The sequence below is a fragment of the Beta vulgaris genome, chromosome 9, assembly GCF_026745355.1.
Source record: "Beta vulgaris subsp. vulgaris cultivar EL10 chromosome 9, EL10.2, whole genome shotgun sequence".
NCBI lineage: Eukaryota > Viridiplantae > Streptophyta > Magnoliopsida > Caryophyllales > Amaranthaceae > Beta > Beta vulgaris.
In genome coordinates, this window is record NC_079210.1 from 2,940,466 (window position 1) to 2,959,462 (window position 18,997).

An 18,997-nucleotide genomic window follows, 5' to 3' on the forward strand; every position below is an offset into this window, starting at 1 on the left:
CTTTTTCTCATTTTTTTTAAAGAAAAGTAAAAGTATTTTTATGGAAAAAAAGTTAAAATTTCTTAAAAAAATAAAAAGTATATATATATATATATATATATATATATATATATATTATTTGAGTATCTCACGAGCTTCTCGAGTCGAGTATTGAGTTGCTCGACTCGACTCGTTAACCTGTCGAGTCGAGTTTGAGTTCGAGCTCGAGTCAAGCTCATTCGAGTCAAGCTTTGATCGAGTTGATCGAGTTTTGACCGAGTCGAGTAGCTCGCGAGCTGTATCAAGTCATTGCCATCCCTATGCTTGATGTGGTTGTCAGCTTTTTTCAGACTTTGACTATTTGTTGTTGATGTACACCTCCATGATGTCCCCAATCTATTTTTCAAATATTTTATTTACTAACCTTTGGTAAGTTGCACCGGCGTTTTTAAGGCAAAAAAAATCACTTTGTAGCAATGAATCCCTCGATCAGTTATGAATGTCGTCTTTTCTTGATCTTCAAGGCGCATAAGGATTTGGTTGTACCCACTATAGGCCAGCAATAACTCATGACCTAATGTGACATCTGACATGAAATCAATATGAGGCAAGGGGAACGGTCCTTTAGGGAAGTTGTGTTGAGGTCCATGAAATCTATGCATACTCGCCATTTCTCATTCTTCTTAGGCACTACCACCACTACACATTTGCCAACCAGTCTGGATATTTTGCCTCTCTGATCATGCCAGTTTCCAGGAGGTTTTGCACTTCTTCGTTCATTACTTGATTGCATATTGGTGCAAATTTCCTACACTTTTGCTTGACAGACATGTGGTTAGGATTAACATTAAGTTTATGAGTGGTTATCTTTGGGTAAAGACCACGTCTTCATGCGACCAGGCGAAGCACTCGACATTTTTCCGAAGTCAATTAGGTGTTTTTGCAATTGTCCTTGGATATATGCCCCAATTCAAATTGTTTGCTTAGGTTTTATCGAGTCGAGGATGATTTTGTTAATTGAAAGCTTCGGGTTCCACATATTCCTTGATGGTCCGTCATTGTTATAGATGTTATGTTGGAAACTTGCTTGTCGCATATGGCTTAAAGGCTGCCTTGTAACCTTATGTTGCTAACTTCTGATCTCCTTTTTTATTTCTTGCACTCCCCATTTGGTAAGGAACTTGATGGTTTGTTGGTATAGGTATAGATGGCCCCGCCTTCATGTCGTGTATCCAAAGCCTGCCAGAATGACATTATAAGAGGATAAACAATCAATGACTAGAAATTTTACCTGGATATTGACACATTCGGCATATATAGGCAATATGATCTCGCCCATGTGTGTTCTTTGCCTCGTCGCTGAATCTCACGAGGATTGTGGACTTCTTGGTGATGTATCTTTCACTTACGACCCATTTGGTTATTGGTCATAAATAGTTGTAATGGTAAGAAAATTTAGTGTAAATGTGTAAAGAAGTTCTCATGCCAATGACCTTGGGAACGAAACTTTATCATAAAACATGGATTTCCCTTTATAAATTTTCATTACCACCAAAAACCACACTCTCAAGTGGTGATGGATAGTAATGAGTTTTTAGGAAGAAAATGAATATCTTGGGATGAAGTAGCATTACCGTAGGTATTGACAATGGATTTGTAGTATATATTTACACTATGACGCATTACGATTCCTACCATTTATGGCCTCTTACCAAACGGGTCGTTAAGCTCATATCCTTGAGCACATCTAACATGAGGATGTTTCTTGAGCTGCCGTTGTCGATAAATATTTTACTCAAGAGGCAATTCCCAATCGTGAGAGATATCAATAAATTGTCGTGGTGTGGATCTGCCAAGTCAGCGGCATCTGCTTCATCGAAAGATATGGGCAATCAATCTGATTTTGCTTTTCTGCTAGTGGCAATTGGTTTTTCCATTGAACTCTCTTTTGCATGGCGTTTTGCGGCTGAATATGTAAGGCCACATACATCTAACCTCCAAATATAAGATTGATTACCCTAATTAGCTGTGGTGGAGCTGACTGCCTTTTTAATGTTGTTGCCTCGCGCTGGATTGTTGCCTTCACCTTGTTAGTCATGAGATCTTTCACGAACCTTTTCCTTAGAAAGTGCGCTACTTTTTTCTTAACGCGATGCATTCTTATGTTGTGTGCCCGATATCTTCAAAAAAAATTTAAGGAGAAGTGCCATACTCGATTGGAACCTCGCACGGATTAATCTGATTGACCCATCTACACAAGCAAGGCCCTTTGGAGGTTGGGGGAAGGTAAACGAAACCTACCCCTAAAGTGCCTCTAGTAGAGTTTGACCGAGGTTGTGGGATACAACACTTAAACGGAAATAATAATTGTTACGTTTAATAGTTGTTTGGTATCCTAGTGGAATGGAAACAATTGAGAGGTTTATGATTGAAGAAGGAAACGTGGTTTCCACTAGTTTGATAAGGGTAACAAATGAAGGGATTGTAGGAGACGATATGTTTGTTTAACACTCATACCAAACAATTAGAAATGAAAACCCTTTTTTGATACCATTTCCTATATCAAATTTTTCTGTACTAAACACCCTCTTAAAAAGTAACCCAAGACAATGTATCTTTTGGAACACTGATAGTAAATTGTTAATCTATCTCTGAATCGTGTGACTTGAATTGGGCACGTATTTCTCGTTCTTAACAATTAATGTTCAAACGGTTAAAGTTTAGGTGAAAATTTTCGCCTTCAAGCTACTATATAGTATGTAAATAGAGGTGATTTGACTAATAGAATTTTCATTGTTGCTACCTTATGGTCCGTTGTTTAGACTAGTGATGTAATTTTCAAACCTTCGTTACTGGCTTGACAAAAAGTTTGAAACAAATGATGATTCAGTAGTACCGGGGGGGAATCGAATGAGCAAGTGAAAAGTCTCCCAGGGAAATTCAAATTTAAAAGTTTCCGAAATTATTTAGGACTGCTAACTTTCCATAATCACATACCTAAGAGCATTACTGTTGGTTCCTTGTAGTTTGTGGTCATTAATTATTTTATTACTTCCTCACTCTTCCACCTACCCCACCATATTTTCTCTCTCTTCCATTCCTTTTTTGCTCCTCTTTTTCTTGATCCATCGACCATCATGAAAGTTGGACATCAATTTTTTGGCCAAATTTTTTCTCTCTCCTAATAAACTAATATTACTTTTATACTCTCTCTCCTCATAACTTAAGGGTGCTTATCTAGCGCAGGGGCGGTTCTTGGCCCATGCTGTTTAGGCGACGGAATAGGGCCCCAAAAATAGAGGGGCCCCGAAATATATTATATGTATTGAATGTTTGAAAGAAAAATAAAAGGAAAGCATTTGGATCAGTGGTAAAGTAATAAGGGATGGTCGGATGGGGCAAAGGGGCGCGAGTTCAATTCTACTTCGACTCGTGAGCTCGCCGAGCTCGGCTCGAGCTCGTGATTAGAATTTGCGGCTCGAGCTCCGCTCGTGAACTCGTTTAGGCTCAGCTCGTGTGCTCTAGGCTAAGCTAGTGAGCTTGTTTAGGCTCGACTCGTGAGCTCAATTAGACTCAGGTTCGGCTCGTGAGCTCGTTTACCTTTTCTTTTTATCTTTCTTCTATTATATACCTTAGTTAATATCTTAAAGAAAGACTTAATATAATTTTCAATATATATAAACAATATTTCAATATAAAATATTTTTTTAATATAAAATAATAATCGAGCTGTTGACGAGCTTTACGAGACGAGCTTTACGAGCCGAGCTTTGCCTAGCTAGGCTCGGCTCTTACGTCTCGAGTCGAGCCCGAGCTTCAAATAGCCGAGCTTTGACGGAACTTTGATCGAGCCGAGCCCGAACTGCTCGCGAGCTTGTCAGGCTCATTATCAGCCCTACATAACCAACAAGGAAGGCAACGACTAGGAGTACTCCAAGAATCCTCCACAGGAAATAGAAATCCAACCACTCTTAAGCTTGTGGCACTGAAATTGTACACTTTCTGTACTTAAAGAGCATGATCAACTTTGTTTCTAGTTTCTACACTAAACAACCTCTCAAGAGAACAAGAAAACCAATAGTAACGGCCAATACGGTTAAACAGATTCCTACCTTCAGTCATCAAAACACAAATATAAAATGCTAAGAACACGTTCGTTACCATTTTCTGTTTTTAGTTTTCAGTTTTTTTAGGACTAAAAACAAACAAAAAAAAAAAAAAAAAAAAAAAAAAAAAAACTAAAAAAAAGGTAATTTTCACTTTTTAGTTATCAATTTTCATAATTATCATATTTCTATTAACTTTAACTAACTTTTTATCCATTATACGACATATATCATATGGCTTTCAAATGCAGAAAATTAAAAACCTGAAAATCACAGTGATAGCGAACGATCCCTAAGTTGCTAACACTCTTGCTTTCACAAAATTATAGAATGTTAAACACTCTTGCCTACAAAACCGAAACATAATGGGCTACAATGCGATTCGATATCAAAAACTGAAACAAAAATATTGAGGAGTTTACATTCCCAAACTTGAATCAACTAAAACGCAGAATTAGATAGCAAAGAAAATAAAAGCTCTTGGATATATCTTATTTACTATATGATTGCAACGGACAAAATCAAGTTCCAAGGGTAGTTTGTCTAAAGCATTAAGAAAAATAGGTTGCGCGCCCTACTCTAACATGTTATATAATACAAACAAGGTTGTTACGTTCATAAAACTATATTTTCCACCAAGAACACTTGTATGATATTCCATCATGACTTCAATTCCAGAAGAAACAAACAACGGTCTTGCTTAATTTATGCACACAGCATAACTAATTGTTCCAGTATAGCTCCTATCAAATCCTCGCCTGCAGCTGCAAATCGATCAAAGTCAACCAAATTTCAGTATTTTAACAACCCGGATTTCAGTATGAAAATTTCAGAATTTAACAACCCGAATTTTAGAATCTTATTATGTATGTATGATTCGACTCCATCTCGATAGAAAACAGCAACTAAGGTTTTTTTTCTAATCTACTATATCCACTTAAGTTGGATCCACGTTTCAGAATCTATTGGCTTTAGACATGAAAATGAGCAAACCATCACTCGTCATTACCTGAATGAACTCACAACGGATTGACCTTTAGAAACAAACTAGTATCATGGGGAACAACTGGGCACTTGGATGGAATGTGACCCGGTTGAACCACACGTATAGGAACTTGAAAGCGAGGTGAGAGCCACCCTACTGGCTTCAGGTAGCCAGCAGACTTGCTAACCCACCTCCACGCGCGTAAAAAGTCCCCCAAGTCTAATCCAGGTAAACCCAAATCCAATCCAGCAACCAATAGGTTTGGGATTCCTGGCAGAGGTACAAGGTATTATTAGACTTGGACACGCAGATGCCACATGGAGCAGCAGTACAAATAATCGAAGTATAATCGTGCACATATTCAGTAAGATGTCATGCCCAAAAGAAAAAACAATATTCACATAACATGGAAGAAATATACCACCTACCTGCTTATAAATCCTTCCCCTAGCCAAAGAGGCTTACTTCTTAAAAGAAACTGTCACCAAAGCTGCCAAACCGATTTGAATTAGTATTACCACTCTTCTGATTCCCGCTCTGACGGCCTGAACCGAAGTTGCCAAAACCACCAGATCTGTCACTCCTCCCAGAGTCACCAAATCCACCACCAGAGGATCGACCAAAACCAGAGCCACTGGAACCCTCATAACCGCCACCCGATCTAGAAGAAGAGCCACCATAAGAGCCAAAACCACCAGATCCAGAATCCCTGGATCCGCCACGACCAGAGTTCATGTTCCCATAACCACCAGAACGTCCAGAATAGGAATCCCCACCATAACGCCCAGAACTTGAATTTCCATATCCTCCTGAACGACTGAAACCAGAGTTCCCAAATCGACCGCCACCACCCATGCCCATATCCATCTCGGCACCATCAGAAGCAATTGGAGGAAGCTGATAAGAGAACAATGAGTCAATAATTAATTAGATGCACCAGTCTATTGGTTTCGTGTGACAAAATCATTGCAAAAGTTAGGATATACCCTCCAATCATTCTTTAAATTGCTACACTTTCCTTTTTGAACCATTCTTTTTTAATGATTACACTCCTACTTTTTCCTGTTTCACATTATACATTCTCTCTTTTGCTTTTCCACTTCCTCACCTACTTTTTTACATTTTTTTCACCTACTTTTTACATTCTGTTTCTTGCTTTCCCATTTCCTCTTACATACTTTTTCCATATGCCTTGGTTATCCCAAAGAGGGAAGTTTAACAATTAAAGAACTGAGGGAGTATTCAAAATCAGAGAGAACCAACTATTAGACATCTTGGTCCCAATGAAAGTAAAGTGAGTAAATTATTATGAAACAGGGAAGTATATAGGAAGTGCAGGGAATTTAATTTGTTGCACAATAAGGATACAACCATGAAACATATCTAAACAGCATAAGCAGATAACAACGGATAGAAATTAACCTCTTTGAATCTGCATCCAACATCACGCTCAATAACTTTAACAGCCCTTGATTCATCCGTTGTATAAATAACAATTGCAGTTCCTTTTTTTCCAGCACGACCAGTTCGACCGGACCGATGAACAAAGCTCTCGGAAGTTGAAGGGAGTTCATAATGTAAAATCTAGGAAAACAAAGCAGTCATAAAGTTATATTAATCAACAAGTCAAGCAAGCAAAATCAAGTTCTGGTTCTAGTATCACTCAACACATTAAGAGGGAGCAAAGAGGAGGAACTGGAACAGCATGTAGCAGAGAAAACATAATCAAGTTGACTATCAACATCCACATGCATGAGACACTGACACCGAGAATTCAGACACTGATGGCTAGAAAAACTAGATTCAGCCACTAAAAGAATATCTTAGCCCACCACTACGATACCTAACTTAAGGGCTAGCACATACAGAAATAGAAATAAAATTTACTAAACATGTAAATTGAAAAAAAAAAAAACAAGAAACAGAAAATAAACAGAGGAAGTAGGCAAGTGAACAAGGAGCAAGGACACCAAGAGCAACCACTATTTCTATCATGTGCAAAATAAATGCATGCAACCAGGAATATATATAACCATAATCATCAACTACAATTTTCTTCACTTGACATGTTTCACATGCCCAAAGAGCAACACAAATCAGCACTACAAAAACTTTCAATGTTAAGATGTAGAGAAGTAACTACCAGATCAACATTTGGTACGTCCAGACCACGAGCAGCCACATCAGTAGCGACCAAAATGTTGATTTCCCCGTCTCTAAACCGTTTAAGTGTTCTTTCCCTTTGACCTTGAGCAATATCCCCATGCAAGGGCTCACATTTGTAGTTTTTCCTTGCCAATGCAGAAGATAGGTTATCAGCATCACGTTTTGTCTGAGTGAAAACAATGCATTTCCCTCCATGTGCATATTCCTGAGAGGAACACAGAACACAGAACATAGATTGACACAAAGATCAGTAAGGACAGAGTATACAGATACAAACAACTCTGGCAAGATATTCCAGAAATATACCGTGAAAAGAGGTCCAATAACACCTGCTTTTGCACGACGATCCACTACAACTGAACATAAAGAGATTCCTTCTGCCAGCTTCTGATCTGAGTCCCCAACCTACAAGCGAAATGCACTCTTTACGTTATTTCATTCTCCATTACATCAGCAAATTTAACCCCTAGTCCTCTTTTTATCTTTTACCCACCTAGTTGGGATGAAAGGTGAAAAAAACATTTGAAAAAGTAATAGATTTAAAGATATGGCCTATAATCCAAGAAAATCATCTATTAGGGGAAAAAAAAGCCAGTTCTATTTAGCAAAGCATAATCAATTAACTAAATTACTACTTTCAATCTTACAAGATCAATCATCAAAGGATCCTTCAAGTATTTTTTAGTAAGCTTCATGATCCAATTCGGCATGGTGGCAGAGAACATCATAGTTTGGCGATTTTTTGGCAGCTTCTCTAATATAACCTCCACATCTTCCTCAAATCCAACATTAAGCATTTGATCAGCTTCATCCAGAACAACAAACTGAACACGAGACAGATCCAAAGCTCCTCTCTTTATCAGATCAATTACCCGGCCAGGTGTCCCAGCAACCACATCAACACCACGGCTAAGCGCACTCATTTGACGAGCAATTGGTGTACCCCCATATACGCACAAAGTGTCTAGCTTTGAAGACTCATAAAATTCCTTCTCAACCTGTCGAGCAAGTTCTCTTGTCGGAGCCAAAACCAAAGCCAAAGGATCCCTCCCTACCCTGCAAGTGTATCATAAGATCAGATTTGGCAGCGATCTAAATGAACTCAAGTATAGCAACTAATCAGTAGTACAGAAACAAAATCTACATTAATGAAAAACTTTAGAGTTCCATCCACAGGATAAACTAAGAGTGTATATTCCCTGGATCTAAAGTAGAAAAGTATGAATACCCGTTCTTCTCATTCTGGCGTGTAATCTTATCCATGATTGGTATCCCAAAAGCAAGTGTCTTCCCTGTCCCAGTTCTGGCACGACCAATCATGTCACGACCCTGAAATGCAGGTTCAAGAACAGCTTTCTGCACCAAATAAAACAATTCAGTATTTGTTCTTTGCTTCGGAACCTACTTTAAACTAACCAATAATTATCTAACATGGTACTACTAGTCTCATTTTTCACCCTTAACAAAGGGAACCACTGCAAAACAGTTTAACGAAAGAGCACAACTTAAAAAAAACAAGGGTAGTGCATAAGATAGAATAAAAAGCTCCCCTTGTCTACTCGCTACCTGGATCCTAAAAACAGTTAAATACACCAACCCTACTAATAACAGTTTCTCAAACCACTTTGTTGAGTAAAAAAAATCCCGGACTGTGACTTTATCATTATAAGAGGGCAACAATCACTTCGCATGTTGTTGATCGCATGACAATTTCAGAAGAGCAATAAGCTAGAATGCTAGATAGGACATAGGACCACACATGGTGTCGGTATTTCAGGCAAAAAAAAAACTACCATTAGCTAATAAACAACACAAGATACAAATACACAATACCCCACAATTTTTCTGCTCATATAACACTTCAGTTCACTCATTGCACATCATCTTACAGAAGCAGAACCGAACCTGGAGCGTTTTTCACACACTTCATCTGCTATAGTTAAGTTAAATACTGAACCTAGAGCAATTAAACTAAGATTATAATCCACCCAACAAAATTCCTTGATCTCTTCGCCAAATATAACCCAAAAGTTCAACAATTCATTTTATATTGAAAGCAAAGCTATAACATACAAAATAAACCCTATATGTACAACTTTCATAAGCATATAAAAAACAGAAAGCAGCAATAAATTGAAAACAAAAAAAAAATTGACCTGAATCGGGAATAGCTTAGTGATTCCTTTCTTAGACAAACAAGAAACAATGTCGTCATGAATATTAAGCTTCGAAATATCAAGACCTTCATCTCCTCTAGTTTTATCGTCATCCGAGTAATCAGCAACAGCAAAACCAGCAGCTTGCGACGCAAAAGAAGCTCGGAAACTTAATCGCGACTGTATATTCTTCGCACTTTCGAAGCACGATTTGGATTTAACGACTGATTCATTGTTACTTCCCAGAAATCCGCCATTTATGACCGTTGTTGAAGATGATGATAGTGGTTGGGTGGAGTGGAAGAAGGAAGTGAAAGCGGCGAGTGCGCGCCTTGATGATGGTGTTAATGAAGGTGATAATTGTCTTCTGAGTAGAAGAGCAGTCGCCATTTTTGTGGATGAGATTGAGAGGAGAAAACCCTAAAAATTGGGGGAAATTAGGGTTTTAGGAAATGGGGGAAAGAAGAAAGGAGTGGTGTGGGTGTTTTGGGGGCTGAGTTAAAACTTAAAACCCTTGATGAGGGTTTAAAGGACTCCCGCATGTGAAGATATTTTCTCTCTCTTCTTTCTTTTTTCTCTTATTTTTTTAAGTTTGACTCATTGTCTCATTTGAGTGATTAGGTCTTAAACCTAAAACTTGGGACTTGCCCAATTGAGATGTGATATGATTGCATCGTGATGTCTTAAGAACACGATTTAATAGGTCGTTGTATCGAGTAGTTGGATCATAATCTCTTACCATCATCTTAGCATCTACGTCGAGAATTCAAGTATATGTGAGAAGTTAGAATATTATGTAAGAACTTGGATGGTAGTGAGATTTTGATTATTTTTTATTTAAATGATAAGTAAATTCGGTCAAAAAATATAAATATAGTTAATATTTGATGATATATTTAAACGAGTTTTATTGTTAAGGTGGAGGTTTCAAGTGGCGGAGTTTCGTTAACTATATAAAATAGATATTGAAGATTGTATAACATATATGCATACACGTGCTTTTGTTGATTGAATGATTTTTTTATATAATGTATTTTTCTATGTTATGTCCATGTATTTGTTGAAAATATACATTTTACCCTTATTTTATAAAAGTCATCATAGTATTCCTATGATTTTCGAAGTAAGTCAATTCCCAACTGTTATATATCTTAGATAATAGTAAATTTTATGAGACAAAATCTTAGTTCTCAAGCAAAAGACTCACATGCCCCAACCAGAAAATTGAGAACAAAATTAACTCTAAAAATCTTCATTTAGAAAACTATGATCTTTACGTCGACAATTCACATACTTCATGGCGATATTTCCAAGTTGGATCCTTCGATCTTTCTTCTCTAATGAAAAGTTTGACTGAAATGAAGGAAATATTGAGTTGCATAATCCTTGATTGTGGTAAGAGAGAGTGAGTATATAGAATGTGATTGTGAGATAATATTAATAAAAATAATTCTCTATCTTAATATGGTATCAAGATCAAGTTGAGATATTGGGTTGAAGTTTATAATACTAGTCTTACATGCACGCAATGCGTGCGATAACGTATGATAACAAATGAAGTAGTAAATAAAATTAATTGGGTAGAAAAAATGTCTTTATATTTTATTTTCTCAAAAAACTGATGTTCAGTTTAAATGTCTACTTTCCCCCCCTTTTCAAATGAAAGAGTTAGTTATCTCTTTTTTTTTTCTTTTTTTCCTTTTTTTCTATTTTTTGGTGTCCCCCATGTGTTGCCTTATATAATAGAGATTAGGGGGCGTTTGGTTTGGGGTTTTCAGGAAAGGGTAAGAGAATCAACTAGCTCAATTCATGGACTTGTTGTTTGTTAAGACATATCAATCATTCCCTTTACCCTCTCCTTTCCCCCAAACTCCTCTACTTTCATTCCCCACCCACCCCCAAGGTTTCACTTACCTTTTCTTTCTTCTACCCCTTGGTGGCTTTGACCAATCATTGACCATTACCCCAACCACCAACCCAGCCATACAACCACCACATCCACCACTGAACCCACCACCCCAACAACTGAACCACCAGTCTAAGCCCCCTAACCACCTTGACCACCACTGAAACCACCATGACCGCCACTAAACCACCATGACCGCCACCTAAACCACCATTACTGCCAATAAAACCACCACGTTAATCACCACCGCAACTCCACAAGCACCCTAACCATCACCTAAAGCCACCGCACGCACCCTAGTTACCCCCCTCCCGTCAAAAACCCTCATAACCCAATCGAAAAAAAAAAACCACCCCCGTAAATATCCACCACGCACTAAGGATGGGGAAAGCTTCAGGGAAGGCAGAATGGTGGAGGAATGGTAAAATTCGACCATGAAAACTTCAGATTTGAAGATTTTATGGTCGAATTCGACCATTTAAACCTCGAATTTCACTTTTTGAAGGTGGTGAGATAACAGAGAAGAAATAGTGAGAAAGGGGTGACGACATAGGGGCTGGGGACGGACCATTCGCGGGGATGGGGAAGCAACGATAGTGTTGGAGTGATGTGGCGGTGACGGTGCCGGCGGAGGTGACGGTGCCGGCGTGAGGAAGGGTAGCGGCAGCCGGCAAAGCTTCAGGGAAGGCAGAAATGGTGGAGGAATGGTGAGAGGAGGAAGAAAGGTGGAAGAAATATTATAGCAACCAAACAACCTTTTTAATCAAAGGGTTTTTGTTTCCTTTCCCCTTGTACCCCTTTCTTGATTCCATTCCCTTTACCCTGTTGAAACCAAACGCCCCCTTATTTCTATCTATTAGTGGGTTTAAGTTTTAAACCCATTGGACGAATTTTTCACTCAAAGTTGAGAATTTTTCCCCTCGAGTATATAGGGTTCGTTATTTTGTTGTATCTGATTGCAATGATGTTCCTTGATTAAGATTGATATTTTCAAATTTAATACACGAGAAAACCTATAATATTTGCGGAGATAAGTTTGGGCCAGCAATTAATTTGGTATATGCGCTGTAAAATGTTAATACCAAATCTATACTAATATATTAAAAGGCGTGCGTAAACGAGGAACGGTGTCACGTGGCGCTCTCCCCAGGGGTTTTAGTTCATGTAATCCATGTAAAATAAAAAAATTAGAAATTGCATAATATAGGTTTTGATCCCTTGACCTCACGTTCATGTACTAAAGTTTTAACCACTAGACCAAGTTTTATTTAGTGTTATCATATCAAAGTAGAATATTAATAAATGAAAATTTTTCTTACCCAGGGCATAGCCCGAGCCCAATAACTAGTTATCTTCTTTAAATATAGAAACTACTAAGGTTATTTGAATCTGCAAATTGCAATTCATAATTCACTTTTCATGTTCAGCGCTTCAGCCAACAAAGTATTAGATGTTCCAAATTTGGAAACCATGTAGAGTTACTACATTTCTTTTGAAGTCACAAATAACTAATTCAGATGTACACTTTATTATTCCTATAATTCATAACCATCGAAATTTAATTTATAATTATCAGTTGGAGAAGTTTTAAAAAAGCAAAGATAATTTTCTAGTGATGGATGATATGCCCATAGAGGTTTGATATGATAAGTTCTTGCAAGTATTTGATTGTTTGAAAAATTACCATATTTTAGGATACGAGCATTACTATACTGACAATTAATCTTATGGGCATGTTCTCCCTAGCTTATTTTCAGTTCAGTTCAGTTCAGTTGTGGACAAAACTTTTACTCTCACATATCACTATTCATTTCAATTCAGTTCAGTTCAGTTCAATTCAGTTTAATTCAATTCGGTTCAGTTCAATTCAGTTCAGTTCAACTGTTTTATATCGAAGAGAACAGACCTAAGAGTAGAGCTGTGAAAAAGAGACATGCCTATTGCCTGCGTTAGGTAAGGTGAAAGATGATGCAGCCTTTGTATAGTATTTCGGTTTCTCCACAAATATTAAGTCATGAGTCAATTAAGAAAACTACAAAGTACTTTGTAATCATCAAGGCTAGTGTATGAATGCCTAAAAACAACTAACGGCCCGTTTGGTAGTCGTTAATAAATTGTGGTAATGGGAATAAATTTTAAGTGTAATTTTATTAGGGAAGCACCCTTAAAATTCCATGGGGAGACATTTTTTCTCCATAAGCAAGCAATCTCACCCATAAACTTTTGTTTTTGTCTCCAAGGGGAAGCAATTTTCATTACCACCTACAAGGTGGTATTGGATGGGAATGAAAATTCAAGAAGGAAAGTGGACATTTTAGGATAAATTAGCATTACCATGGGAATGGACATTGATATTCTTCACAAATTTACCCACAAATTCATTCCCATTACCATCATTTATGACCAACTACCAATCGGGCCGTAAGTGCACATTTAGTTCATTATTTTTGGGTTTTAAAATAGAATCAATTACAATTTTCCTTTTTAAATTTCTTGTTTGGTTAAAACCTTATTAATCCATTATCATTACTTGATGGTAATGGATTTCTCCAATTTGTTACGTTCTCTTGACCTTCAAATAACAAAATCAATTATTTGGTGGTAATGGTACCATTCATTTTCATTCCTTGGCTTCAACCAAACACTCAATAAAGATAATCAATTTTGTTACCAATCTCCTCCTCTATTTGTGTCAATTCTATTTCATATCTTGAACCAAATGATCCCTAAAACAAAACTAGAGATCTAACGAACACCAAAAAACTTGGTATTAAGGGGACTCGGTTATAAAATATTAACGTAAATTTGTGTACCTTAAAACCACCAAACCAAAAATAAAGCATTTGAAAACCATTTAAGTTTTTGATATAGTGAAACTAATTTATTCTAAGAGAATAAAAATTTCAAACAATTGATGAAAAGGAAACTAATAATAAAATTTCTTCACCTTTAAATAATCCAACAAACGAATTGTAATCACTAGTTATAGGCAGACATATAAACAAAATGAATAAAGATAATATTTGGGGTGTGAAACAGGAACGTCAAGAGTTGACGACTTTCAATGGAATAGTAAGACTTACGTCTACTGGAGTTGGCGGTCAAATAGTTTCCGTAAGCCTGCACAAGTAACAAAGATGACTGATCTGGAAGGCTATCGAGGAAACTCACTCCGATGCCTAAGTCTGACAAGGTTGACAAGATAAAATTTAGGTAAGGTAAAAATGGGTAAGAAAGTGAGTACATCGAGTATAGTGTTGGGGTCTACGTATAGTCTATGTAGGTCGGTTCATTGTTGTACGATCTCGTCCGTACACGTGTACAATATATGCGTATCTACGTGCCTATACTACCACGATAGTCGACATCTATTATTGAACATGGGAGCAATCATGTCAATGTGTTGTCATGTTACCCAACATCTAAGGGTGAACATGGTTGTCATCATGCGAAGGGTTTGTACATGTTGTATCAGGACCTAGTACCACTGTGTCGGGACCTTGGCGGTCTGACATGTTTTCTCCTTTATTTCTCATTACGTTTTCCTGCTCATGACGTAAGGTGCCGCTAACAATGGTGATGGTGGCCCCGACCTTGGTTGTCAATAACACTTTGGATCCTTCAATTGCAAGACACCAAGATTGGTTGATGCCGACCATTGGTATGCCGACAAGGCACGCAGACCATCGTGGTGGTCGGTTTGTTGGCAACTCCCTTACAGAGAATGTTGGCACTTAGGGGTCTTTTGATTCACTAATTTCGGGTTCCAAGAAATAGAATCGATTGGCAATATTCTTTCTTCTTATTTAGTTCAATCCCTATATAATCAATCCATTGTTATTACTTAATGGTAATAGATTCAATTTGTTAACTTCACCTCGCCATCAAGTAACAAAATTCATGATTTGGTGGTAATGATTATCGTTCAATTTTTTCCGTTTAAACCAAAAAATTAATAAAGGTAACCATTTTTGTTATCATTCTTCATCTTTATTTATATTTATTCCCTTTCCATTCCATATGTTGAACTAAATAATCCCTTAAAACGTGAGATGATTGAGGTGGGGGAATCGAGAACAATTAATGGGTATTATTGTGAGTTTTTTTTTTTTTTTTTTTTTTTTTTTTCTGTGTGGAAAAGAGTATGTTATTAAGTATTGTATCATAGTAGCATATTTAACTAATAGGTATTATTATACATATCAATCTCGTTTGGCCACATCAAGGCGTGATCAATTTATTAGTAGTACTTGCACTTAATACAATCTTTTAGTGTCTATGCACCATTGTATGTGTGAAACAAGAAGCAATGACATCTACTGCGAAGCAAATATAACATCATACTAGATAGCAAATGTAGGATACCTTATAATTTCTTCTAAGTACTTGTAATAGCTTACAACTCCCGTCGATTACTCAAAGCGATAAATTAGGTGCTTCCCTCGAGAGGAAGGCCTCCTAATTGTATTCCTTTTCTTATATATTGAAAAAAAAAGAAGCAATAATATCACACTCTTATTTAATATCGTCCTTTTTTTTTTGTTATTGTGATATAAATAATGAGAGAATATGACTCATTTTTTACCGTTGTTATCTTTAAATAGGTATTAGTAATTTTTTTTACAAAATATTTCTTAGTATCTGAAAAGAACATTGGAACGGTTCCAACAAAATCTCACACAATTATATCTTTCCATATATACTCTTGACATAATATGCAATAATTTGTGTTCTGGTAGGGACGAATACATGTATGTGTGAAACAGTACTATTTTCGTTCCACTGTTTTGCAACGCTTGCAATTTTACTCTTTCAATGCACTATTGTAATCATTAATATTCACTTTCTCAATAAAACATGCTTTAACCAAATACAAAAATGTTTTAAACTGAAACACATTGCACACAAGACACTTTAACTATGTAATTGCAAAGATCATGAAGATTTGATATTTGAAAACTATATATTAAAATAAATCTAACAAGTAACAAGATTCCATATAATCATTTTTTTCCCGATATGATAGTGATAGGGACGGAAGATCACGGGGGACTAATAGGAGCCTGGACCCCGGCCAACTATTGAATCTTCATAAAAATTAAGATTGAAAATGTAAAATTTTCAAATAAAACAGGTTAATTTCACATTTGACCCCATTAAAAAATACAAATTTTATTTTTATCCCTTGTAAAATAATGATATCAAAATGTATAAGAGTTGGCCTTAAAGAGATACTTTATGTTTTTTTTTTTTATCTTTCTCACTTTCATATGTACATCTCCCAATGCACATATTTGAACTTAAATATCTTTCATTATATATTAGTAAAAATTATAACGATTGAATATTAATAATGTACTAATTGAGACGAATCAAACAAGACCCCACATGACTATATTTTTTCTTATAAATTGAAAAAATTTGAGAAGATTCTCTCTAAATATGAATAGTGTCAAGATTCTAACAGCACCATTACTCATGATTGGAAAAAAAGATCATCCCACTCTCTTTCTAACTTTCTCTCTCTAAAAAATTACATCCCACAATCTTTTCCCACTCATCTCCTTAACCATGAACCATTTTTCAATCATCCCAACTACTTTTTCCTCTCTCTCTTACTTTTTGACCCCACCCAACTACTTTTCCATCTCATCACCCAACTACCATCATACAATATTTTTATTATTTACTTTTTAATGATATGAAATATTAATTACTAATTGAATTTATTATTAATTAATTAAAAAAATAAAATTAAAATTTTAATTATCATTTTAATAATTAAGTTATCTATCTTTTTTATTAATACATAGCATAATGATATTTGTGTTTCATTAAGTAATTAAATACGTAATTAGTTAGCGTTTTTAATGATATGAGACACAATTAACATTTTTAATATAATTTTAAGAACGAAATACATAAAATGCTACATTGTGCGACAATTACAAACTTAATTAAGAAAAAAAGTGCATAAAACTTAACTAAGAACGAAAAACATAAAACTTAATTAAGAAAGAAATACATAAAATGCTCTTAATTAGCATTGCCACCAACTTTATGCCATATATTGGCAATCAAATCACGTTTCAAGGAATGATGCACATGTTGATCTTCAATTGCATCTCTATTGGCCATGTACTGGTTGATATCTACGATTCGATCATGATAATATTCAAATTCGTCCTCATTATTACTTGTGTTGGTAGTGAATTCGGTAGTATCTGCGTAGTGTGCATATGTATCTCGTTCATCTTCCACAATCATGTTGTGCATGATAATGCAAGACAACATGATGTCATTGAGAATTTCCTCATCCCATGCGAGGGATGGTCTACGAATATAGCAAACCGAGATTGCAGCACCCCAAATGCTCTCTCTACATCTTTTCGAGCTCCTTCTTGGTGTTGAGCAAATAACTTGTCCTTGAGATTTGAGGACATGTAACTGATTGAATGAATGTTGCCCAATTCGGATATATACCATCAGTGAGATAATAACCCTTATCATATTGGTTACCATTCACCGTAAACTGCACGGGTGGTGCTCGACCTTCTAAAACATCCCTAAACACAGGAGATCGGTGAAGAACATTTAGGTCATTGCACGAACCTGGTATCCCGAAGAAAGAATGCCATATCCATAAGTCACGATCAGCAACACTTCAAGAACTAAACTAGCAACACCACTCTTCCTTGAAATTGTCCTTTCCATGCAGTGGGCAATTTTTCCATTCCCAATGCATACAATCTATGCTGCCAACCATGCCCGGAAATCCACGTTCTTCACCGAATCTGAGTAGTCTAGCCAAATCGTTTGGAGTAGGCCGTCTCAAGTACTCCCCACCAAATTTCGTGATGACCCCCTTTGTAAATTTCATCAATGCTATTCGAGCTGTACTTTCACTAATTCGCACATACTCGTCAAGCGAATCTGAGATGGTTGACGAAATTTTGATTGATTTTGAGAAGGTTGGCGATAATTTGACGGATTTTGAGAGCTAATTAAACGATTTTGTTGCCTAGGCATTTGGTTTTTTGAGCGATTTTGGGGTTGATTTCTTATATAATTAGGATGATTAGGATCCATAATTATAAGAATTTGAAAAAAAAAAAAGAGCAATGGAAGAAGAGTTAGAACAAATAGAAGAAATTAGTGAAGAGGGAGAAAATTAAGTGTGTCCAAAATATAGCAAAATGGGTCTCTATTAATAGATCTCGAAAAAATAGAGCCGTTGGTATTTTTTTTTTTTTTTTGATTTATATTTTTTAAAATATAACCGTTGTAAAATTTACAACGGTTATATTTTTAAAACCAATAATAAGCTGACAAGTGGCGGGGTGCGTGACAAATGTCACGCTGCAACTGGCGCTGACACGCGTGTCAGCTGCCAGCTGCAGCGTCAGATTCCTAAATTTTTTTTGGCTGAACTCAACGCAAAACGCTGCGTTTTGCGTTGAGTTCAGCCAAAAAAAATTTAGGAATTGATGATCTGGCTGTGGGTCCCAACCCCACGGCTGATCATCAATTCAATCACTCCATGCCATTTTTTTCCCCCACTCACCTTCAATCACTCCTCAATCTTTATTTCACTCATGGTTAAGAGCCATTTTTTTTCAATCACCTCCACAATCTTAAATTCTACTCATGGTTAAGGATGTTCTAAGTGCGAACGATAAAAAAAAAAAACAGAAGGAGT

At 36.5% G+C, this 18,997-nt stretch overlaps 1 protein-coding gene across 2 annotated transcripts; it reads right to left on the minus strand.

The window, feature by feature from the left end:
* Positions 1 to 4,551: 4,551 nt before the first annotated feature.
* LOC104902697 (DEAD-box ATP-dependent RNA helicase 53, mitochondrial) lies at positions 4,552 to 9,912 on the minus strand. 2 transcript variants are annotated; one of them, XR_791388.3, is made up of 9 exons: positions 9,393 to 9,912; positions 8,465 to 8,592; positions 7,884 to 8,292; positions 7,543 to 7,641; positions 7,214 to 7,441; positions 6,493 to 6,654; positions 5,499 to 5,967; positions 5,095 to 5,340; positions 4,552 to 4,849 (listed from the first exon to the last, which is right to left on the minus strand). XR_791388.3 is itself a non-coding variant. In XM_010690569.3 (8 exons), exons 1-7 carry the CDS (start codon positions 9,780 to 9,782, stop codon positions 5,539 to 5,541), a joined length of 1,845 nt encoding a protein of 614 aa, XP_010688871.2. In that variant the 5' UTR covers positions 9,783 to 9,911; the 3' UTR covers positions 4,552 to 4,849; positions 5,499 to 5,538. The 2 variants fall into 2 exon arrangements, 1 of the variants encoding a protein (XP_010688871.2); XM_010690569.3 differs by lacking the exon at positions 5,095 to 5,340 and having other exon boundaries at positions 9,393 to 9,911.
* Positions 9,913 to 18,997: the final 9,085 nt, after the last annotated feature.

What these genes read in the sequence shown, in the direction of transcription:
- LOC104902697 (XM_010690569.3), bottom strand. Translation starts at nt 9,782, where the DNA reads ATGGCGACTGCTCTTCTACTCAGAAGACAATTATCACCTTCATTAACA. An exon ending in CTAAGCTATTCCCGATTCAG is followed by an intron (nt 8,593 to 9,392) that starts GTCAATTTTTTT and finishes TATTTGGTGCAG; the next exon opens with AAAGCTGTTCTTGAACCTGC. An exon ending in CGCCAGAATGAGAAGAACGG is followed by an intron (nt 8,293 to 8,464) that starts GTATTCATACTT and finishes ATACACTTGCAG; the next exon opens with GGTAGGGAGGGATCCTTTGG.